The sequence below is a fragment of the Ranitomeya variabilis genome, chromosome 1 (genome assembly GCF_051348905.1).
Source record: "Ranitomeya variabilis isolate aRanVar5 chromosome 1, aRanVar5.hap1, whole genome shotgun sequence".
Taxonomy (NCBI): Eukaryota; Metazoa; Chordata; class Amphibia; order Anura; family Dendrobatidae; genus Ranitomeya; species Ranitomeya variabilis.
In genome coordinates, this window is record NC_135232.1 from 810,740,834 (window position 1) to 810,766,730 (window position 25,897).

General features: G+C 41.1%; 1 protein-coding gene across 4 annotated transcripts in view; it reads left to right on the forward strand.

The window, feature by feature from the left end:
• Positions 1–25,897, forward strand: part of BMP2K (BMP2 inducible kinase) — a 335,672-nt gene that overhangs the window by 260,934 nt on the left and 48,841 nt on the right. For 3 of the 4 annotated variants that reach the window (XM_077274475.1, XM_077274495.1, XM_077274506.1), the window contains exon 15: positions 18,170–18,271. The exons of the other annotated variant lie outside the window; for it this stretch is intronic. In XM_077274475.1, coding sequence (XP_077130590.1) covers positions 18,170–18,271 — 102 coding nt within the window. The remainder of the gene's footprint in view (positions 1–18,169; positions 18,272–25,897) is intronic. 4 annotated transcript variants of the gene reach the window in all.

The window sequence follows — 25,897 nt, forward strand, 5'->3', positions numbered from 1 at the left end:
AGCTAAACTCTGCTGTGCTGCCCCTCTTCTACAGGGATTTTATCTGAAGGGTGTTAGTCATCTGTGCTTTCTAATCAGGATGATTAGACCAGGATGTTAGACTGGGAGATCAGGGTGGTATCATTATATCTCACAGAGACAGAGAAACCTGCTCTATACATTGTGTGGACATGTTCTTCTTTCCTCTGAGTGTTGCTGTCTGCTTATCATTGATCAGCATCAAACAGGGAGAAAAAAGGCTCGCCCCCAGTTGAAAACTGTCTGATGACACACACTTGGACATTATTTTTTTATCTCGTCAGGTGACAAATACTTTGATTGCTCATATCTCCACAATGGAAAGGTGAAATATATGAACAAAAAGTTTTATTTCATTGTGTGTCCAGTTCAACATGAAAAATGTGATGAAAGGTGCTTTTTAAAGGTATTCTGTTATCAGGAATTTACATTATTTAAATCAAGGCTTCATGATGTGTGTGTGTATATATATATATATATATATATATATATATATATATATATATATATATATTATTATTTTTTTTTTAAATACCATATTTATGTAAACAATTTTCAGAAATTGTGCAATTTTCAAAATGCTCAGAAGCCTAATATTAGGCTCCTACTTTATTTTTTATTTTTTTTAGTAACCATGTGGAAATGGGCTGTTAATGACTGGCTCTGACTCATTGGCTTTTCAGAGAATTTTCTGGGCATGCTGTAATATTGGTAAAGGTCATTGCGAAGTGGGGGGGGGGTGAGGTGAGCAGTGACAAAGGAAAAACAAGCAGCACAGGTCCTTGCAAAGCTGATGGCTTTTTAGTAGTATCATACACAGCTGAAACGTTACATGGGTAAATAAAAACTAGCTTTTTGGCTTCTATGATTCTGTGTTATCTACCTTATTTAGAAGTTACCATTAATTATTGTATTCATGTCTGTGATGATTATGAGACTACTGAAAAGTGATCTTCACAGAGCAGGAAATGGGAGTCTAGTATTAGGCCTAGTCCCGAGTGTGAATAATGAAAGATTTTTGAATTTCTATTTTTTTTATATGGAAAATTAAAAAAAAAACCTTATGTTTAATAATCGTATTTAAAATACAAAATAGATCTGTATGTCATTTTCTTGTGACATATTACCTTTAAGCAGGAGTACCACACTATGTAAAAACCACCTTGAAGTGCTGAAACATGTAGTGACCAATTAATAGAGCCATATATAAAGTTATCTAACAAGTGTTCGGTAATGTCTAGGTAACATAATAGGTAACACCCTATTTGTTGAACAATTTTTCCCACTAGGATAGTATCAAGAGTAAACTAAGGCTTTTATAGGGGAAATTTTGAATACTTTGATGCTTAAAAGAGATTTGGCAAAATCCCTCTACTACCAATAAAGTGGTTAATGTAGTGGTGCACAACCTGGGCATTGTAGTGATGGGAACCCTACGGCCACAGGTGCTCTGTGATGCCATTCTGCTCACAAACTTTTCTGTGTTTGATGTCTGCTCACCTTTAGCTTTCATGTCAAGAAGATGTTATATATAGAGAGAAATTTGGTGTCGTGACCCCTGTTTAGCACTCTAAAAAGGAGTAGATTCGGTGCAAAGGTGGCCGGTAGACATGTCGCTTTCTCCATTTTAGCGTATGATAGTTGAAAAATGCTATGCTGTTTCTACAACTTCTATATTTGAGGTGCATAACCCATGGTCTCTTTTCTGGATTGCAAAATGAGGAATTTAAGGAGCCCCCCCTTTTCAGATAGGTGCCGGCGCCATTGACTCCCAACCATCAGACATGTCTCCAAAGTTAATATCAGTTTAAAAAAAACAAACAAACCAAAATGTCCTTTACTCACCCTCCCGAGGTCCACCATGGCTCCTGGTGTTTGATATTGGTTGCATCACTAATGTCACATGACAGCTCAACAACACTGAGTGGGGCTTCTCCATCACAGGCCTAGCTGCTTAACTCACTGACTGCCGCTCTGTAGACTTGATATCAACGTGGCAGCCAATATCGTACAATTCAATCTGTGGTGAAGACAGCGCTACACCCAAAGACTGTGAGTAAAGTCCATTTTTTTAGGATAACAATCTGTGCCGGGGGCCAGAATATTCTGAATGGGAACAACCCCTATAGTTCGGAAGAGCTTCTGTCTGAGAATGTAACCTTCAGAACAAAAAAGGTTGTGCACCCCCCTGGGTTAAGGTGTGATTGATAGCGTTTCAGTCTCACTGGTTACTGCCTAATATTTCTGGTAGCTAGGCTGATAAAATGATTAGTGTTATGAATATTGATCTCCATCTTTGCTGGTCTGCATTGGTTTGGGGTTATTTCTGGTCCTGAGCCGGCCTCCTCCTCCTGCTCCAAGTGATTGGCAATGTGACTAGTCGCTCACACAGTGTCATTTCTCCTTGCATTCCTAAGAGCATTTTGGTGCACACAGAAGATAGTATGTGATCCAGCTACTCACATTGCGGAGAAAATGCCGGTGTCCCCGTGAAATTATTTATATCTAGAATTTTATTTTATTTATATTTCTATTAACTTTAGTTAATCTTCATGATCAAGTGTTCATTATGGGGGGCAGCTCTTTCTAATTCAGAGTTACAAATCTTGTATATCTTTTCACACAACCATATATCAAAATGATAAAATTCTGTCTTAAGCAGCCACTAGGAGCTTACTGCAGTGAGATTTCTAATGCTCCCATTAACACAACAAGACTAGGTCCACATCACTATAGGGAGGTACATTAAAGGGGTTGTCCACTACTCTGACAATCCCTTCTGAATCACTATGTATCCCCCAGTAAAATAAAGACTCTTATGCTCATCTCCAGTGCCGGCTCCATTCCAGCAGTGTCGGCACTCTCTCTCCCCATGCATAACAGTGTTACATGGTCCCTGTGGCTGCCCTCTCTTTTCCTCCTGGTGTCAATCATCTCTGTAGGAAAGTAGAGTGGAGCCAACGCTGATTGGCCACAGGGATTGCGTGACATATCAATGTCATGCAAGCCCTGGGAGAGCCAATGCCAAGACCTTTGGAATGTCACCAGCACCAGAGATGAGTATAGGTGCTATTATTTTACTGTGGGGGACTGTTGGGGGGGACTTTTCAGAATGGGGTTGTCCAAGTAGGGGAGAACCTTTTTAATGGTATGTGCCAGGAAAGCTCCCAACATGGACACATTGGACGGATTCATTAAGATTGGTATTGTGCACATCAGGATTAATGAAGGGGCTCACTGAAGTAGGAAATGTTACTCCAGTCAGCTCGGAGGCTGGAATAAGTTATGGCACTAGAGTGTGGTAACTTTTCAAGTATTTGACAGGTGTGCATAGCCACACCCACATCCCACCCAACATGACGCCCACATCCCACCCAATGAGACACCCATATTGGCTTAACTTGCTGAGAGTGGAGTGTAAAAGCCAGATATTGCAACGTTTTTGCGAAAATATTGCGACTTGACATGTTTTATGGCAGAGTAAACACCTTAATGAATAGGGAGCTGTGGGGCCAATTCATTATTGCATTGTCTTTTCCTTTTCGAGTTTTCGGCGTTTTTCACTTATTATTGATTTGCACCTAACTCTTGCTTGAAATAGCATATTTTTTTAAAAAGTTTATTTTGCATGTATTTGTTTGTTATATGTATTCGTCTATATTTTTTTTAATGTTCAACACTGTGAGTGTGGTTTGGGGTTTCCACTGGAGGGATTTCATGTGCCATAGGATTAGTTTAGTTTTAGCATCAGTCCGACTAGTATACAACAAAAGAGAATAGACATTTCGAATACATTTTCCATGAATGTAATGTGAACAGAGCCAAACAAATCAGTATGCTGTGCGTTCCCCTTTTGATGCCAGAAATATAAATGAAAATAGAAAAAATTGGAGTCCGGCTCAACAGGACTGGATTTTCCTTTTCTTTTTATTATTCAAAAGAAATTATAGTGCATACAAAAGAAAAATTTACATGGTCGACATGACCCAGTCGACGCGTTTTGACGGCACTAGACAGTCTAAGTCATTTTTGTATCTATTTTTATGTAACATAATGTTTTATGATGGCGTACCATTTTACCCATTAGACAATTTTACGATTTTCATCATTATCCAATCAGTGAGGGTCCAATTGCTTGACCCCTCTGGCTGTGGAATTAGGGGAAAACCTATTAATGAACTTTTACCAGTCAGAATAATTACTCTGCTTTATTAATCAAAGCTGGATTGCACCATACAGCTGAGAAAAGCAGATTGTTGGCCAACTCATATCCCAGTGATCATTTTTCTTAAAATATATTTGCGGGCGACTTCTTTAAATTCAAATCCTGCCTTGTATAACAAATGAGCAGTACTGACCGGACCAATTTTAGTAGTGACGTATAACAAAGTGTGAACATAAAGCCATATTAAAAGTCTAAAATAATCCGCTATGTAAAATGTACATATGTGTATTTCTATAAGCATTAACATTTATCACTACCTCTGTCAACCTAATTAAAGGGGTTGTCCACCTTTTGGGGACAATTTATTTTTTTGTTACTTATTTGCATGTATTTATCGCTAAAAATAATTTTTGCAATTGGGTTTCATTAAAACCTTTGCATCGTTTGGTATTTCCAGGCTTTGTTTTCCTGCACATTCAACTTTAATGTAGTCTGTTTTCATAAAGCATCGAAGAGGCACCCAGAAAATACAGATAAAAGATCTCCAAACTTTTGAGGCTTAGACTGTCAGAATAAAAACACACTTCTCAGTGAATTCATTCTATTGCCAGGAATAATCATTTTTAGTCCCAAATACATGCACTTAAACAAAATAAATTGATGGACAATCCCTGTAATTATTTATTGCTAGATACTACAATTCAGCCCCAATGGTCATATATTACAATTGTAAGGTTAAAAAAGGGAATGTTAATTTGATGGGTGAAAGCGCGGATACTAAGTTTGCATGCTGTTTGTTAATATGCCCACATGATGGCAGCAAACTACATCTTATTTCTCAATTACTACTAGCTGTAAAGTTCTATATACTGTATATCCTACACTTCACTTCATTAATGTGTATATAAATTTAGTAAAATAATGTGAAAATCAATCCTTTTGGCATCCTAAGCAGCAGATTTACCATTAAACATGTTTACATGCATAGGAAAGTTAAGTAACATTGTAAAATCCATTACATTACTTACCTTAGATTCATCTTGCCTTAAAGCTTATTAATAATAAAGCTAACTCTTCTCTTGATTCTTGCTGCGCGAGGCGTAAGCAGCATAAATTAGGGACCAGCTCGCTAGTTACAGAAGAAAAGACCTGTCATTCTAGTTTATTGGGTGAGGAAAGGCCAGAGGGACTTAAAATGGGTTATGTATGTATGTAATAAATAGATCTTTGAATAATAATAAGTTGCACATTTGAATTTGTTAAACAAAAGTTACTGTGCTTTGATAAACTTATAATTGTGTCCCTGCTGTGTACTGTGTAATGGCTGTGTCTGACCATGCAGAGCTGCTCCAGTTCATGGTCAGTAGATACCACATCTTCTGAGCCGGGGAACGGGGCAGCTACAGATAAGACAGCAGGGGCTCGCAACAGGTAACACATTTCCCTGTCTATTTTATCACAGGAGCAAGTGTTTTGCTCCACTCTTGTCTGTTAGAGGCAGATGATGGCTGAATAATTCATCATCTGCCGGTATAGATGCAGGCTCAGTTTCTGTGTACCGTTAAGGCTACGTTCACATTTGCGTTGTGCGCCGCAGCGTCGTCGCCGCAACGCACAACGCAAACAAAAACGCAGCTAAACGCATACACAACGCTGCGTTTTGCGCCGCATGCGTTCAACGCATGCGGCGCAAAACGCAGCGTTTTTTGTAAACGCAGTTGCGTTTTCAACAAAAAACGCAGCGTTTTGCGCCGCATGCGTTTTTTTGAGCAGTGAGTCATTCTTCATCCCACCCCCAAAAAAAAGTGTCTACACAATAGATAAGGACCACCAATGGCTAGAAGAGGGTTGGTGTTTATGTAATTGTGTATATATACCATGGCAGACATGAATTCCTCCCATTTTGCTGGTATTCATGATGGAGCGTCCCATGGACAGTATCGTCATGGATATGGAGATGGAATTTGCCTTGGCTCATGCCTATGCTGTCGCCTGTGCTCATCAAAGAGAAAGAGAAAAACGGAGATGGATTCATCGCCGATTTTGGATACACCCTATCTTGGAAGTCCGGGAGAGCCGTGGAGCATACCATAGCTTGTTTGGCGAACTGAATGAGAACCTGGAGAAATATTTCGAGTACACCAGGATGTCTCAGGAGAGCTTCCGGTATCTTCTGCGTCGGGTGGAAGGAGCCATTAGCAGGCAGGACACTCAGCTCCGGAGAGCTATTTCCGCAGAGGAACGGCTGCTGGTGACTCTACGGTACGTAGCTGTTTGAATGACTGAGATATGTTCGGCTACGTTCACATCTTCCCTTTTTTTTTTTTTTCTTTCTTAATTTTTTTTGGGGGTGGTATGGTCAATGTACTTTTAGGCTGTGTTTCTACGGTCAGTAAACGCTGCTTGTTTGACGCTGCAGCGTCAAACAAGCAGCGTCCAGATGTTCCAGCATAGTGGAGGGGATTTTATGAAATCCCGTCTCCACTATGCGTGGAAACCCGCACGCGGAGGCCCTGCGACTCCGGACATGCTGCGCGTCTTTTCAGAACACAGCATGTCCGTACACCTTGCGGGGACGCAGCGTCCCCGCAAGGTATATCACAGGGCCCTACGGCGAGGGGTGCGATGATCCCGGATGTGTACTGTACACATCCGGCACCATCGCGTCCCAGGAAGGGGGCGGGGCTTATCGCCGAGCGGCTTCGCCGCTGCAACGATAGCGCCGCGTCTCCGGACAGTGGAGACATACCCTTATAAATTGCAATGTACTAATGTAATTTCTTTATCTTCTTGGCAGTTTCCTGGCTACCGGAGAGACCTTGCGATCCCTTCAATTTCAGTTCCGGATTGGAGTCTCCACTCTCTCGGGAATTATTGCTGAGACCTGCCGCGCTTTGTGGGATAACCTCCGTGAAGAATTTTTACCCGTCCCTACAAGCGATATCTGGTTGGCCAACGCCGAGAAATTTGAGGAAGTGTGTTCGTTTCCAAACTGTATTGGCGCGGTGGATGGCAAGCACATTCGTATTACCAAGCCAGGGAAAAGTGGATCCCTTTTCTATAACTACAAAAAATATTTTTCCACTGTGCTGATGGCAATTGCCGGTGCGGACTGCCGTTTTCTGGCAGTCGACATTGGTGCTTTTGGCCGGTCAAATGACTCGCGCACATTCAAAGAGTCTGATATGGGCCAAAAATTATATGGCAACAATTTCAATTTCCCCCAGCCACGACCTCTTCCCCACACCGAAGGCCCTGCGATGCCATTTGTTGTGGTTGGGGATGAGGCATTCCAAATGTCTGCCAACCTATTGAAACCCTACTCAAGTCGGGGCTTGGACCACACGAAAAGGGTGTTCAATTACAGACTGTCCAGGGCCAGAAGGACTGTGGAGTGCGCCTTTGGCATCCTTGTCTCTAAATGGCGGATATTAGGATCCGCCATTAATCTGAAAACTGAGACAGTGGATGAGGTGGTGAAGGCGTGTGTGGTTCTCCACAATTTTATTCTGGCCAAAGAGAGACTGAACGTTGATCTGGATGAAACCATAGCCAACCCATTGCCCAATTTCCATGATCATCCTCTGAGGACAAGTGTGGAAATTGCGCAGATGAGGGACCGTTTTGCGGCCTATTTTGTGTCAGATGTTGGCCGTCTGTCATGGCAAGATTCAATGGTGTAATAAACTGTTGGACTGTATTCTGGTGTGACTATGCTAAAAATAGTTCACCAATGTAAATGTGCCTTATCTAAAAAACTTGGAGACCTTTGTTTTTAAAATGTTGTGTTTTAATAAAAAAATTTTCTTACGTTTTCTACCCTGCTTCCAAGACAAAATTTATACCATACCATATTTATTTGTTTGTCAGATCGCCGTGTATCGTTGTGTTTGACAGCAAAATCAACGATACCAGCGATGTTTTACACTGGTAACCAGGGTAAACAACGGGTTACCAAGCGCATGGTCGCGCTTAGTAACCCGATGTTTACCGTGGTTACCAGTGTTAATTGTAAACTAAAAAATAAAAATAAATATACTCATCTTCGCGTCCCCTGGCGTCCACTTCCTGCACTGAGTGAGCGCCGGCCGTAAAGTGAATGCACAGCACAGCGTTGCTGTGAGGGACGTCACTCAGTCAGTGCAGGGAAGCTGACGCCGGGGGATGCGATTGTGAATATTTTTTTTTTTTTCATTTTACACTGGTAACCAGGGTAAACATCGGAAGTGCGCCCTGCGCTTAGCAACCCGATGTTTAACATGGTTACCCGGGGACCTCGGCATCGTTGGTCGCTGGAGAGCGGTCACACAGACCGCTCTCCAGCTCCCAAATAGCGATGCTGCAGTGAATTGCATCGTTGTCTGTTTTGCTGCAGCATTGTTAAGTGTGAAGGTACCTTTACAGTATGTGTCCACGTTCAGGATTGCATCCTGAATTGCTCAGGTTTTTTCATCAATATTTGTAAGCCAAAACCAGGAGTGGAACAATTAGGAAAAGTAGAATAGAAACATATGCTCCACTGCTGTATTTATTACCCACGCCTGGTTTTGGCTACAAATATTGAATTAAAATCCGGACCAAATCCGGATGCAATCCTGAGCGTGGACACATACCCTTTTTCTTTGAAAACAACTCATACACTTTAGTGTTTGGAAACACCTCATACAGCAATGAAAGACACCCAAAGAAACGGTCAAATTAAAAAATCCAAAAATACTGTCTGACATTGCATATATGAGGTGTTTGAAGCACAAATAAACGACGCACGGAGTGAATTACCGAGCAGTGTACTTGAAAAGAAGACCAAATATTGTATACAAAAAAATAAATTTTTATTGAGGGGAAACAGAAAAAAAGGGAAAAGAAAATTAGGGGGTATCAACAGCCGAGGGGGGATCAACATCCGCTACCACCGGTGACCGGTAGCTTCTAGTTCTGGACCTGGGAGTGGGAGTGGTAGAGGAGGAGGAGGAGGAGGAGGAGCCGCCATACTCGAGGAGGCTTGATGGCAGGTCCAAACCCCCCGCAGGGTACACTAGGGAGACCGCCTCGTCAGTAGAGGAGGGAGGAGGCAACACAAGCCGCCTGCGTTTTTGGCTTGGTTGGCCCTGGCTGCTCCTGCTGTGGCTAGAGCCACGACGAGATGGTGTCTGTCCTGGAGCAGCCAGAACCTGTGCCTCTGTGTGTGTGTCTGTGTGCCTCCTCTTATGTGTTTTTTTTTTTCTTTTCCTGCCTTCTGCGGCATCTCCCCCAGAAGCACTCCTACGGGAGGATGAGGGCCTGGCAGGAGCAGGAGTGGGCCGCACACTGGTATGGTGCCTGTGGTGGCGTCGCCCGGCACTTGGACCAGGGTGGGGTGGCTGGAGTGACTCTGCAGCAGTAGTCGGAGTCACGCTAGCCAGCGACGGCACTACGGGCAGTGTCGCTGACTGCGCGACCCGAGACTGCTGCAGAGCCCTCACGTAAGAATTGTTGCAGTCCTGCATCACCGAAATCTGGAGTTCCGGCGTAAGGTTTTCCACCATGCCCTTAGCAATTGTGCTTAAAAAATGTTTTGCCGGATTTGAGAGCTCGGCTTCAATGGCTTCAAGGCGACGTTCGATACTGGACATTTTATCGGTCATCGCCTTGAAACCATTCTGGAACACCGTGCTCAAGTGCAAAAATTCTGGCATGGCTGGCCTGTCCGAGGCCCGCTGGCGCTGTCGGGAATTCCCGAACGAAGGTGCGCCAGAGGCCTCGGGCAGGGGAAAACCTGATGTACCGGCAGCCGGTTCTCCAGATGATGGTGGTGCAAGCCTGCTGTCGCTGTGGGATGGCTGTGACGGGTCAGATGGCGATCCATGAAGTTCCGCTTCACAGGGGGGAGCTCGCTGGAGGGTGCTGCTGTGTGTCCTGTGAAAAGAAAAGGAAAAAATTAGTCTTCAATTAATAAACTATCACATACGCCAACTCCTGTAAAAAAATTTACATTACATGACACAACAAAACATTACAATCCCCTGTATCTTAGTCTGTGTGGCCTATAATAAATTGCTGATTGTTATCGCCAGCTGAGCATTAGGGCTCACGATAACAATCATGGACATACCGACGGCAGATAATGACTGTTAATTCAAGTTGGCAAAGGCAATGCATACCCCTGTCATCTTAAAAAAACAAATCTAGATAATGCCTATGTCAAAAAAAATAGTAGAAAATTTAAAGTCAAGAATAAAATTTAAAAACCCAAAAACTTTAAAAAAAAGACTTTGTTGATCTGATCGCAGGAATGGCCATGACGTTAGGATCATGTGATCGAGACGTCATCATTATTCCTGCAATCAGAACTACCCTGACTCAGAACGTAACCTGTCATGGACTACAATGACTCACGCCTAACCCAAAAAATTACTAATGGGCTATATACCATTCCACTAGGGTTAAAGGATGGCCAAAATGCTACGATGACTACATGGATGGCCAATATACTATGTTCCTTTGGAAATATACTATGTGTATATGTAGCTCGAACGTGTACTATGTGGCTGCGATATAGTGGCCTGGAAATCTACTATGTGGATGCACAATGTACGTGGCTGGGCAATGTACTATGTGGCTGTGCAATATGCTATGTGTCTGGGCAATGTACAATGTGGATGTGCAATATGGTATATTGACAAAATACTTACTGTCGGCGGCCAAGGACCGGTCTTAAGAACTGGAGTGCCCTGTTATATTTATAGGGCACCGACTTGGACGCAGCAGCACCACTCCGAGCTTGCTCCTCCTCAGCACGAATCCCCTTATTGAAACGGTCCTTTATGGATCGCCATCTGGTCCTCAACTTTTTCACTGTTAATGTAAAGACAAAAAAATTGTTACATATTTAGCATTGTAAAAGGATAAAACAACCGTGTGCGATGCAAAGTGTAGGCGTTGATCGCATCACACACGGTTGTGTTTATCCTAGCAAGATGGGTCATAGCAGCGTATCTGCAATACTCACTAAAGGTGCCTTTGTCCTTCGCTGAGGCACTGTCAAAGCCATCCCACAGCGAGTTTGCCACCTCTGCCCACAAACGCCTAGACACCACCTGGTCCATGTGCCGAGGGTCACGGCTGTCCCACAACGGGCCCCGCTCCTGGATGCTTGAAATAAGGAGGTCCACATCTACAGTCTCTCCTTGGGCCCGTTGTGAAACCTAGAAAAATTAGAAAACAAATAGGTTAAAAATATGCAAATATTAACAACCACCAGCACCTGGCATGATGGGTACCTCTGCCCTATCCTTTGCCATTTGATGTATGTATATTGATGTTTTCTACACCTGTGTTTTGGAATGTTTGTGTGCAGGGAGTTCAACTTTATTTTACCTTCCCCCAATACTTGCTGCCCTGAAAATCTATAATGTATAAAGGCCCCGTCTCACATAGTGATTTAACAACCATCACGACCAGCGATACTGCCTGGCCGTGATCGTTGGTAAGTCGTTGTGTGGTTGCTGGGGAGCTGTCACACAGACAGCTCTCTCCAGCGACCAACGATCAGGGGAACGACTTCGGCATCGTTGAAACTGTCTTCAATGATGCCGAAGTCCCCCTGCAGCACCCGGGTAACCATGGTAAACATCGGGTTACTAAGCGCGGCCCTGCGCTTAGTAACCCGATGTTTATCATGGTTACCAGGGAAGACATCGCTGGATCGGTGTCACACACACCACTTCAGCGATGTCAGCGGGACCTCAACGACCAAAAAACGGCCCAGGCCATTCCAACACGACCAGCGATCTCACAGCAGGGGCCTGATCGCTGGTACGGGTCACACATATTAGCGAGATCGCTACTGAGGTCGCTGTTGCGTCACAAAACTAGTGACTCAGCAGCGATCTCGCTAGCGATCTTGGTATGTGTGACGGGGGCCTAAGCTTAGTAAACATCCCTAGTGAAAGCAGGATGCTCCTCAAATGTAATGTTCCTCACAGCAGGATGCTACTGAAAAAAAAAGATAAAAAAAAAAAAATACTCACTCGCCGGCCTGACGCCACATCTTGGCCCCGATCTCTCTGCTCCCGCTGACTGCCTTCCCCCTCACTTGAAGAAGCCTGGAAAAATTGTATACAAAAATTATTGTCAATGCTACAAATGGCAGCTAATAGTAAGCAACTGGACATAATTACTCACCGCACTCCCCCGCGCCGATTGGCTATGTTCTGAAGAACTTGGCATTCTTGCAAGTTTGTGCTGCAATGAAAAAATGAGCAAAAAATCACATCCAATGCCACATACAATAAAATAGGCCCAAAACATTAAAAAACCACAATTGACTGTTGACTGATAGGACAATGCAAACTCAAAAAGCGACACCACAATGCCATACATTGCAAGAGAATAAAATCGAAGAAACAATACAATAATAGACCCAAACAAAATTAAGCAAAAATAGACACCTATGTAAAATTTTCAAAAGCTACAAAATTATCAAAAAAATAAATACAGAAAAAAAAAGGCACAATGAAATAGCAAACTAATGAACGCCATAATTTACAATTACAACAAGACATGATCCAAAACAACACCATCTGGTGACATCCACAGAAATACATCAGAAAAAGGCGCTAAATACCATTCTAGATAATAAGCAATAAACATTACGGGACAACCGCTGTTACAATATACAGCAACCCAAAAGATAAAACATAGTCAAATAGAAAAGAAAACACAATAAATTTTTAAAAAAAGGCCCCCAACAAAAAAAAATTATTAATATAAAGGCCATACTACACACTTGTCAATGGAAACATTCAAGAAAGGAGATACATACGGAAGCCATAGGGAAAACGACGTAAAACCATCAGAGTTTAAACCCCCCCAAAAAAAGGTAAAATACAATTGAAAATAGAATGGCATATAGCAGCCCAGAACAATACAATACAAATGAAACATCATAAATGTAGCCCCCCCCACCAGCAAGAAAAGACACTCAAGGAAAGAAAAAAAAATGCCCACAGCATAATAAAACACAGCAAGACATGAGCCAATAAAAAACGCCATACGGTTACCCCCAACAATAGAAACCAGAAAAAGACATGCACCAGAAATTTCAAAAAAAAATCTGCCAAATTTAAAGACATTGACCAACTGCATGACACCAGAACAACCCAAAACCAAGCAAGGCCGAAGACAACAAACGCCAGCATATAACGCCAGAAGTACATCAAAACCAGATTAAAAAAAACAATTTTTCAATACAACCCACAGTGCCATAACCGTACAATAGCACAGAACAAACATTGCACAAATTAAATCAAAATCAATAAATAAAACACAGAATAAAAAATATGCAAAGAGAAATATATACTTACATGTTTGGAAAGCAGATTCCCTTCAGTCAGTCTTCTCTGTAGCTAGCCTTGTGAAAGACAATGCCAAACCCCCTTTTTTTTTATATATATAGTGTTTTTTTAGTGTCTAGACAAAGTCTAGACAATGTTTTGCATTTTTTATTGGAAAACGCATGCGTCGTACAACGCACCACGACGCAAGTACTTGCGTCGTCTGCGTTGTCAATGCAAGTCAATGGGAAAAAAGCCGCATTGACGACGCAAACACGACGCAAACACGACGCATGCGTTTTTTACGAAGTCTGCGCCGCCCAAAAAATGCAACAAGTTGCGTTTGCCGCGCCCTGACAGGTGCGCCCTAACGCCGCATGCGGCGTACAACGCACCAAAACGCATGACAACGCATGTACATGCGGCGCCATGCGGCCCCAATGTTAAATATAGGGCCGCACGCCGCATGCGTTTTGGTGCGGCGACGACGCTGCGGCGCACACCGCAAATGTGAACGTAGCCTAATATATGACGTAACAGTAAGTCGGTAAGGGGTCAATTAAAACACACTTCGTACTTTAAATCTACGACCAGTTACCTTGTTTCTAACCCTTTTTCAACTATGGTTTTGTCATAACATCATCATTTGTAATGATTCATGGTGTCTGTGGTACGGAAAGTATGAATCATACGACACGTTGCTTTGAAGAGATGCTTTCAAAATCCTCATACCTGGATAATTTCTTATACCTACAGATTGTACAATTTCACGCACTCCGCGTTATTTGCCGAGAGATTTATTGCAAAATGCAAATCGGCAGTATGGTCTATGCAGACACAGAACAAGCATGGCCTACTGGTACATGGGAGGTCAGAAGCGTTCCAAATACTGTTCTTTTATGTGATCCATATTTTTTCTGGAAGTGACCAATAGTATTGTTTTTTTCTATACCTAAAGGCAACCTTTATATCAATATGGTTTTCCATATGGAATGTGTACTTTGTATTTGTGCAGCACTTTATTGTATACACATACAAGTGCATGGCCAACAGTTACATGTTTAACCCTTTACCAACTTATGACGTAAAGTTATTTTATATGTTGGCTCCCTGACTTTGATGCGGGCTCAGGAATTAATCCTGCATCTTTGCCAGCAGATGATAGATATGATGCCATCATCTGCGTGTGGATTGAAGCTCCACCCTTGGCTATTAACCTGTTTATTGCAACTGTCAATCTCTGACAGCGGCATTTATAGTGTTCCATGTGCCCCCTCATGATTTGATCGTGATGCACCAAAGAGATTCCATGGCAGCTGGGGTCTGTTGTCTGTCGTGACTGTCCTTCTGTGATCATCAGCTTCTGGTTGGGGTTCATAGGAGACTGTGATGTTTGGTATGGTCAGCAATACTGTGGTATTGTTGTACATGACACAATCAATTGGATGAATGCAAGTTAAACCCCTTAAGGAGAGTAACAAGTACAGTGAAAATAAAAAAAACAAATGTTTTAAAAAATATAAGAGTTGAAATCACCCCCTTTTGCCCCTTTAAAAATAAAGAAACAAAAGATACACCTCTTTGGTATCGTTATGTTCGTAAAAGTACGATCTATCAAAATATAATATTAATTAACCCAAGAATTAAGGCAAGAATTACATTTCTTTGGACACCACAACATTGCAAAAAGATGCAATAGAGGCGATCAGAGCATCATATCTACCCCAAAATGGTATCGATAAAATCGCCAGCTCACGTCGCAAAAAAATAATCCCTCATGCAGCTCCATATTCCTAAGATTGAAAATGCTACGGCTCTCGAAAAATAAGCAACATTTTTTTATTTTTTTCATTTTTGAATTTTTTTTCCGACACCTAAATAAGAAAAAACCAATGCATGTTTGGTATCGCCGTAATCATGTTAACCTGGAGAATCATGTTGCCAGATTAATTTTACCATATAGTGAACATGGTAAATAAAATAAAAAACAGTCGTGGAATTGTTCTTTTTTTGGAATCTTGCCACCCTTGTAATTTTTTCCTGCTTTCTAGTACATTACATGACAAAATGAATGGTGTAATTCAAAGTTAAAACTTGTCCTGCAAAAAAGATGCCGTCTTATGGCGGTGTCGATGGAAAAATAAAAGTTATGGCTCTTTGAGGAAGAAGAGAAAATAACGAATACGCAAAAATAGAAAATAGCCATGCCAGGAAAGGGTTAACGAGCTTTCCAATTGCCTGAGGGATTTTTCTTTCATTACATAATTGTTTCATTTGGAGTATTTCACTATCTATAGAAAACATACCCGGGCTTCTGTGCAACTACTGATAATCCCACCGACATTTTCTTGTGGTACAGCTTCTGGTTTTCCCGACCGAGTCACATTTTATTGGAATTCTGCTTTGTTATAATACTAAGTCACTGCAGCTATTCAGACCATGGAAAGTATAGCTGAAGTCCAAGTTGTTTTCCAGACTCTATATAGCATCAAAACAGTCATGACCCAAAGTTGTCTGTAGTTTTTACAGGTTGGATGTTGGGTAATAGGTTTCTGTACAGTCCCAGTACTGGTAGTACCGATAGTTTTTAGACAGCCTTTATTTCCAAGAGGGTAAGCCCTGCTTTTTTCAATGTTAGCAGGCTATTTGACAAATGGATTTATTTTGAGAAATCCCTTTTAATGATACAAATTACCTTTAGCTTTACTGGCTCTGAAATTTTAAGAGTAGAAGTCGAATAGGATTAATTCTCTGTACAATGTGTTACGCTGCTGATGTGCAAGATGCAATGCAATATTGTATATTATCGCCAACTTTGTGAAACTGTCTTGTATTTTTACTGAAAATTAAAAGGATTTTTTATGTAAAGAAGTGTTTCTTTCATTCTGTTTTGTTACATGCCTTTGTATTACAACCTATTTTGAGTTCATCTACTATATACAGGAAGTCAAGCATAAAGCTAATGTAGGCCAGAAAGAGGGGTTATTAACTTATTATTGCTTAGAGTTGATTGATAGTTATTGACACTTTTGTCAGTTTGTTTGCAGTAGCTTTTACATATGGGAAAAATATACCCCAAGTAGTATTATCAAAAAAAAGAAAGTGTTAGTCCTGCCATAAGTAAGCAGTTATATACTCTGAATAGTGATGAGCGAACACGTGCACGAAAAATATGTTGGAATCCCCCCGGCTGCATGTCTCATGTCTGTTCGACAGCCACAACACAAGCAACGATTACCGAAGACACTCGTTAGCAACCGAGCATGGTTGAATAACTCCTTATCCGAGCAGCTTCACTCATCACTAATTCTGAAATTTTCAGCCTGAATTGAAAAAAATTCAAGCAGAAAACTGATTTTTCAAAATAAGGCTAAAATCACACAATAGTATTTTCTCTCATCCGAAAGAATCGGGCCGATGGTTTGATAGGGAGATGGGGAGAGGGTGAGAAAAAAATGTCTCTATCTTCTCCGTGAAAAACGGACTGCACTCAGATGTCATCAAAGCATGCACACGGCTCTGTAGGATAACATTGGTCCAAATGCAATCTGATGTCTTGTCGGATCGCACTCGGACCGAAAATACGGTTGTTACTAAGAGCCCTAATTCTAGTATAAAATATAAAGATTTTCTGATGAATTTTGGATTATTTGCAGATGAAAAGTGAAATAGTTATTAGATTAGTAAAAAGTTAGCTCTTTTATGCTGCCCCCAGAAAGTGGTATGCGACATTGACATGTTTTGCTAAGTCTTAAGTGTCTTATGCCTAAAGTTGCATTACACTTTAGATACTGAAAATGTACTATCGCAGCTAAAATTATCATTCTTCAGGTAAAGGTAAACGGACGATCATTTAAACTTAATATTTCAGTCGTCTGAGATGAAATTGGTCATGTATGAATTTTGTTGTCTAGTAGTTAGACTTAATATCTCCAGAAAGATCACTCCATGTTTGCCGATCGTGTGATTGAACATGTAAGGCCAGGTTGAATGACTGTAGTTGCCAAATGTTAGTAAATCATTAATTACAAAATAAGCATGTTTTATAAAAAAAAAAATGTTTTAATAACCACTATGGCAGTTGCGATCATCAGATATCTTCCTTTCTCTGTTTTTCTATATAACAGGAATGAATAATCTTTAAAATAGAAACAGTAAAGTAAAAATATACATATAATGAAGGTACAAGAATAGAAAACACAGCTTGTGTCTAAAAGTGGTAGCAGTTCCTTAAGCAAAAAAAGTGGATCCTTTTTGTTTTAGTTGAAGGCTATCTTTGACTTCAGTATCAGACACAAATATATTCTAGAAGCCACGTGGATTTAAAGTTTCTAAACATTGACTCACAATGGAAGCACCATATTCACATAGTGTACTTTTGATTGCATTTTTTGAAGCTGAAACCACAATTAAAAAAAAGCTGCATATCATTCATTTACAATTTTTGTCTCTTTGGGATACGCTTTACACTCATACCTAAACCCACAAATTCAGACGTTTATATGTTGCATGCCGCTCTTGAATTTTTTCATTGATGCTTATATCTACTTTATCTTTTGATATAAATGTCTGTTTTTTAGCTTTGCTTAGGTTTTACTTTTATGTTCCACACATGCATGCATTCCTCCATTTTTATTTTATTTTTTGTTGTATTTTTCATTTTCCTTTGCAGATAAACTAGAGGAGTGCAGGCCATGCTCAGTCACAATTCCTGCTTCACAAAGCAAATATTCTGAAGATGCATTTGGTTCTGTTCCATTTATTTCTGCTTCAGGCAAGTGCATCTGTTTACTACAATGGCTGAATGCTTATAACAAAGTTTATGAGTTCATTCATAAGTAATTAGAATTTATTGGCTTCTCAACTCATTATCTCATGTTTAGAAGTAATGTAAAGAAAATCTAGAGGGTTTTTTTTGCAACTGCTGACATATAATGGAATATATGAAGACTATTTGGGTACATATAAAACTTAACAGTCTTAACAATAAGGGTTTTTCCATAATCTGATTTTCTCCACAGAAGGCCTTGATCGTACCATTTTAAGATTCAGTATTTAACTCTATGACCTTTATATGGGTATACACTGAGGGTTTAAAAAAAAAAGGGCCACAATCCATCACATGCTGTACAAGGAGTTTAATGTTCTTAATATTGACGTTCTTTATAGAATTTTAAAGGATTCTCCAATTTGCATACACAGGACTCAATTCATCAAAACCATCATTATTCATATCGGTCTTGATGAGAAGACGTGTTGAAGTCAGATGCTCCCATTCATGAATCTGGAGCGTCTGATGAATGACAGAAATCTTACTCCAGTCCGGTACTGGAGTGATATTTCTGTTGTAGCCAAGCTACAGCTCGTCATAAATTAGCCAAGCTGTGGCATCCATTCCCACAACAACCCCTTCCTGCCTCAGCTCTGCCCACTTTGTCAGTGCTTGGAGAAGCTGGTGAGAAAACACGAAAAGTCGCATTTGGTTCAACTCTGAGTGGCGCCTTAATTTTGCGACTTTTCATACCATTTACACCAGAATTCTGGAGTAAAAGCTTTAATTAATTAGTCCCAAAGTGATTCCATAAGATCCCTCCTATTAGGTCCTATCAGGTGTGATAGCTGGAAGTAAATGTTCAGTTTGTTTGTTTGTTTGTTTTCAGCATCAGCACAGAGAAAATTAAGCAGGAGCTTAAGACCACGTTCACATGTTCAGTTATTGTAAGCTAAAACCAGGAGTGGGTGATAAAACCAGAAGTGGTGACTTGTTTCTATTATACTTTTCCTCTGATTGTTCCCCTCCTGGTTTTGGCTTACAAATACTGAGGTAAAATTACTGACCAAATACTGAACGTGGCCTAACACTAGGTTTGAGCAACCTATCACCCTCTTAAGTCTAGTTTCACACATCAACTTTCACAGTCCAAATACATGAAGTCCAAATAAGGTTTAGGACACCCACAGCATGTCCACAATATGAGTGTCTGTACTCTGACCATGAAAGTTGGATGTGCATAAAATAGACTAAGAAGTTAAAAAAAGATTATAAAAAAAATTCTCATTTACAAAACACCATTCACTCTCATCTTTGGATTTCGTCAGGTGTTTCATCTGATTTCTGTCCCCAGTATCACGCTCGGCAGGACTGACTGAGAAATCTAGTATTCTATGAGGGCATACCTTCGGTATACTTGATATGATATGTTGATATGTTTGTTTATTTCACATTCACAAGCAGTAATATACTGTTATATACATTTGTTGGATGGTTTGTCAGTTTGGAGAGCTCAGTTGTCACCTATTCAGCACTTCAACACCACCCAGTTGAATGAAAGAAGTGGTGTGGCTAACCACGAGCTAACCTGTTAACCAGGAGCATATTTAGCATTGTATTAACATAGCGTCTAGTGCCCATAGTTTAAGTACCTAAATGATGCTGAGATGTTGCATTGAAAAGTGCAGATAATTTGATTTACTGAAAGTGAAGTTTTTGTGCCAACAAATCACTCAAGTGTCAGTCATTGAGTACGGTATTTCACTTTATGCTAACATGCTGCGCACTGTCTGAATTTTTGTGAAATCTCTCCAAAGACAGATTGCTGTAAGTGACACTTGATGATTTCTACATTATCTAGCTCATAGGCACAAGTTGTTTAAGAAGTCCGTTATGCACTTGTCCATGTAGACAAAGTTGGATTAGTTTTCAAAAGAGAGGCACGTCAAGGAATCAAAACACTTTCTGATCTCCTACACTAAGCTCAAAGTGGCAACATTGTGGCTCCTGCTAGTAGATGTTGAAGAGACCTTCAACAGGGTCCAGTGGGACTTCCTATGGTTGAGTGGGGCACATGTAGGGCTTCGTGAACCCAAAATTATGATATCCTGGCACTCTATACATCCCCAATAGCACAGGTTTGGGTGAACAGCAACATTTCCCAGTTATTTCCCACTTGTTGTTCCTTGTCCCCATGAAATGCCTGGCCAGGACTGGTAGAGACAATACTTTCAAGGTGTGTTTGTGGGCAAAATATGTTATTACACAGCTATGTATGCCTATTACTTAATGATGCACACTTCTAACCCAGAAATAAGTTTCCTCAATATTATGACAGAATTCCAGACCCTTGGAGACCTTAGCAACTATAGAGTAAACTCTCACAAGTGTGAGGTTCATAATATCAACACTCCCCATCCAATAATGTTCTGCCTACAAAATACTTTTTCCTTTACAGTGAAGGAAAATAATTATTTGATCCCTTGCTGATTTTGTAAGTTTGTCTACTGACAAATACATGAACAGTCTATAATTTTAAGGGTAGGTTAATTTTAACATTGAGAGATAGAATATCAAAAATAAAATCCAGAAAATCACATTGTATAAATTAGATAAATGTATTTTAATTTTGCAGTGAGAAAAAAAGTATTTGATCCTCTACCAACCATTGAGTTCTGGCTCCTACAGACCAGTTAGACGCTCCTAATCAACTCGTTACCTGCATTAAAGACAGCTGTCTTACATAGTCACCTATATAAAAGACACCTATCCACAGACTCAATCAGTCAGACTCTAACCTCTACAACATGGTCAAGATCAAAGAGCTAAGGATGTCAGTGACAAGATCATAGATCTGCACAAAGCTGGAATGGGCTACAAAACCATAAGTAAGACGCTGGGTGAGAAGGAGACAACTGTTGGTGCAATAGTAAGAAAATGGAAGAAATACAAAATGACTGTCAATCGACATCAATCTGGGGCACAATGCAAAATCCCACCTCGTGAGGTATCCTTGATCATGAGGAAGGTGAGAGATCAGCCTAAAACTACACAGGGGAACTTGCTAATGATCTCAAAGTTGCTGGGGGCCACAGTCGCCAAGAAAACCATTGGTAACACATTACGCCAAAAAGGTTTAAAATCCTGCAGCGCCCGCGAGGTCCCCCTGCTCAAGAAGGCACATGTGCAGGCCTGTCTGAAGTTTGCCATTGAACACCTGGATTATTTTGTGAGTGATTGGGAGAAGGTGCTGTGGTCAGATGAGACAAAAATTGAGGTGTTTGGCATTAACAGCTCGCTGTTGTGAAATTGGATTTTGGGCTCCCCCGGTGGCCACTGGTGGAATTGAACTGGTGTGCATCATCCTCTCTGTTCACCTGTTTCCATCAGGATGTGGGAGTCGCTATTTAGCCTTGCTCCTCTGTCACTTCCATGCCGGTCAACATTGTAATCAGAAGCCTTTCTGTGCATGTTCCTGCTGCTAGACAACTCCCAGCTAAGTTGGACTTAGTCCTTGTTTGTTTTTGCATTTTGTTCCAGTTCACAGCTGTAGTTTCGTTTCTGTGTCTGGAAAGCTCTTGTGATCTGAAATTGCCACTCTGATGTTATGAGTTAATACTAGAGTCTTAAAGTAATTTCAGGATGGTATTTTGATAGGGTTTTCAGCTGACCATGAAAGTGCCCTTTCTGTCTTCCTGCTATCTAGTAAGCGGACCTCAATTTTGCTAAACCTATTTTCATACTACGTTTGTCATTTCATCTAAAATCACCGCCAATATTTGTGGGGGCCTCTGTCTGCCTTTCGGGGAAATTTCTCTAGAGGTGAGCCAGGACTATATTTTCCTCTGTCAGGATTAGTTAGTCCTCCGGCCGGCGCTGGGCGTCTAGGGATAAAACGCAGGCTACGCTACCCGGCTACTGTTAGTTGTGCGGCAGGTTTAGTTCATGGTCAGTTTAGTTTCCATCCTTCCAAGAGCTAGTTCGTATGTTTGCTGGGCTATGTTCTCTTGCCATTGAGAACCATAACAGCTCGCCATGTTTTGAGGAAGAGTAATGCTGCCTATGACGCAAAGAACAACATCCCCACTGTAAAGCATGGAGGTGGAAGCATTATGTTTTGAGGCTGTTTCTTTGCTAAGTGCACAGGACTACTTCACCACATCAACGGGAGAATGGATGGAGCCATATTCCGTAAAATCCTGAGTGACAACCTCCTTCCCTCCGCCAGGACATTAACAATGGGCCGTGGCTGGGTCTTCCAGCAAGACAATGACCCAAGACATACAGCCAAGGCAACAAAGGAGTGGCTCAAAAAAAATTATATTAAGGTCATAGAGTGGCCTAACCAATCTCCAGACCTTAATCCCATAGCAAACTTATGGAGGGAGTTGAAACTCCGAGTTGCCAAGCGACAGCCTCAAAATCTTAATGATTTAGAGATGATCTGTAAAGAGGAGTGGACCAAAATTCCTCCTGACATGTGCGTAAACCTCATCATCAACTACAAAAAACATCTGACTGCTGTGCTTGCCAACAAGGGTTTTGCCACCAAGTATTAAGTCTTGTTTGCCAAAGGGATCAAATACATGTTTCTCACTGCAAAATGCAAATGCATTTATATAATTTATACAATGTGATTTTCTGGATTTTATTTTTGATATTCTATCTCTCAATGTTAAAATTGACCAACCCTTAAAATTATAGACTGTTCATGTCACTGTATATAGACATCTCGGGCTATCACCTATCTGGGTACTCTGATCTCTGCAAACCATAATGTCCTTTATTCCCCAAACTTTGCTTCTTTATTACAAAAGATTAAATCCGATCTGTCCACCTGGAACACCATTTTCATAGTTTGGGAGAATCCATTCCTTAAAAATCCCTTTGCAACCTTGGGTTTTTCCATTTTTGAGTTTCCATTTTTTGATCCCCTTTCCAGAGCCATAACTGTTTTTTTATTTTTCCGTCAATATGGCCATGTGAGAACTTGTTTTTGGAAGGACGAGTTGTACTCTTGAATGACACCATTGGTTTTGCTATATAATGTACTGTAAAACGGGGAAAAAAGTCAAAGTGCGGTGAAATTAAAAAAAGTGCAATTCCACAATTGTTTTTTTTTTTACCATATTCCCTAAATGCTAAAATTGACTTGCCGTTATGATTCTCCAGATCATTACGAGTTGGTAGACACTAAACGTGTTTAGGTTCTTTTTTATAAAAAAAATCCAAAGTTTCTTCAGAAAAAAAAAATCGCCATTTCCAAAGACCCGTAGCGTCTCCAATTTTCAGGATCGAAGACTGAGACTTTTTGCGCGCTGAGTTGACATTTTGATTGATACCATTTTGGTGTAGATACAATCTTTTGATCACCCGTTATTGCATTATATTAACGTAATACTGGCGTTTTGATTTTTTTTCTCGTTACGCCGTTTACCGATTGGATTAATTATTTTATATATTGATAGATCGGGCGATTCTGAACGCAGCGATACCAAATATGTGGTTTTTTTTAGCTCTGTAGCTAAAATTATCACATGCTATGAGCGCCGACCGCTAGGTGGTGCTCATAGCAATCCAGCAATAACAGCAACAGGAGTCTGCTGCAGACCCCGGGTTGTCATGCCAACCCATCGGCGTCCCGCGTTCATGTGACAAGGGCGCTGATGGGCAGGATTAGTGACACGCTTCCGGTGTGTGCATGTTAAATGCTGCTGTCAGAGATTGACAGCGACATTTAACATGTCAACAGCTGTGGGCGGAATGCGATTCCACCTGCGGCTGGTATAGTGGCACATGTCAGCTGTACAAATCAGCTGTCGGGCTGGAAAAGTTGCGGGCTCATGGACGGAGACAGCAACAAACAGGGGGAGCCCATCTTGGAAGTATCTATACATCCAAGGTGGTAAAGAGGTTAAAAATGAATATCTTCCCACAGCCTACACCTAAAGCAAGCCCTACCAATCCATACACATAGATATTTCTTCTTGAAGTTAAAGTTCAAAGCTTGTATGATCAGACTTTAAACTGAGGCTTGTCTATAAAATCATAATCAAACCCAAGGCCATCGGGTGCATATGATTACCTTACATTACACTGTATTGGACGGTGAAACAACTGACTGAAGTATATCCTCAACTGGTTCCATTAATAAAAAAGCCTAGAAAAAGAGGCCTTGCAAAGTGAACAGACCTCACTGATGTAGTTGGACCTAATGCATAAAGCCCCACGTTGCTCCCCCTCCCCCAATTACCTCCATAGTGCTAAAATTTTGGGAAATTTTAATGTTAATTTAGTTTTTGGTAGTTAAGGGAATTTTTCTTAACATTTAGCTTTTACTGGGTATTAATATAACCAAAGAAATATGCGTGGTATAACTAAAAGTGTCAATGAATTCTAGGTGAAAATTTACAAACATGTACACCCTAGGGTTATATCTATAACTTTGGTAATACAATTTCCAATCATCAATTTAAAGAGCAAATAAATTTGTGCTCAAGTATTGCAATAGTATATAAATTGATGTGTGTATATATTGGAAGATGGCAGCTGGACAAGTCGTTGATGGGAGGCATGTGTTCCAGAAGTGCCAAATCTCGGTGATATAGGACCCGGAGAAACAGGCTCCAGCACACATAGTGCTAAGAGGTGTTTTAATGGGCCCGGATTATGGGTCTGGTAGTGACGTAGCTAGGGGTTCAGCTCAGGGGGGGGCGGGGCATCTGACTGGGCCTCTGATTACAACTACGGTGGCGCACTGTAATTGTGGGTATAGGAGAACCTCCTGCTGTAGCTAAAAAAAACATCTACACAAAGACCAACACTAATATTACCGCCAGTGTAGATACAGTGGTAGATATCAGTCCTACAAAGCATATAAGAGATTACAGCTCAGTTATAGATGGAGACTTACCGCTGACGTTCTTTCGGATGGAATCGGTCACTTTCCCGTCTTTTCCATGTGTCCCAGATCGACATGACAACTTCTGAGGCCAGGACTCATCTACAGAGATTACAACAAAGACACGTCACTACTCCTATTTCCAGCCCCATTCCCATCTATTCTCAACCTGCACAAACTCCTCATCCTGCTGATACCCCAATACTGAGCCGCTGCTGCCGTATGTGTCCCTATTACTGCACCTACTGTGTGATACAAAAGCAATGTTCCTCATACTGCTTCACATAGTAATGCCACCACTGTGCCCTTACATAGTAAAATGTCTCCTATGTGCCCTCACAGTAGCCCCGAACTCTTTAGGGGCCCCCACAGTAGTCCCCACACTGTATAATGGCCCCCACAGTAGCTCCCACACTGTATATAGACCCGACAGCAGCCTTCAACTGTATACTGGCCCCCACATTAGCTCTCAACTGTATACTGGCCCCCACATTAGCTCCCAAACTGTATAATGGACCCCGCAATAGCTTTGTCGCCTTGAATTCTGGTCTCTGTCTGCCCTTTCTCTGGGCTGTTACGTGCACAGCCCTGACTTATTTGACACAGAGCTAAATAGAAGAAAATAGAAACAGCTAGTGGGTGCGTATAGAGGCTGGCATATGGGTATAGTTCCTGATTGTATCCAGGTAACCCTAAAAAAATACTCTTGTCTGGACAAGACCCCAACG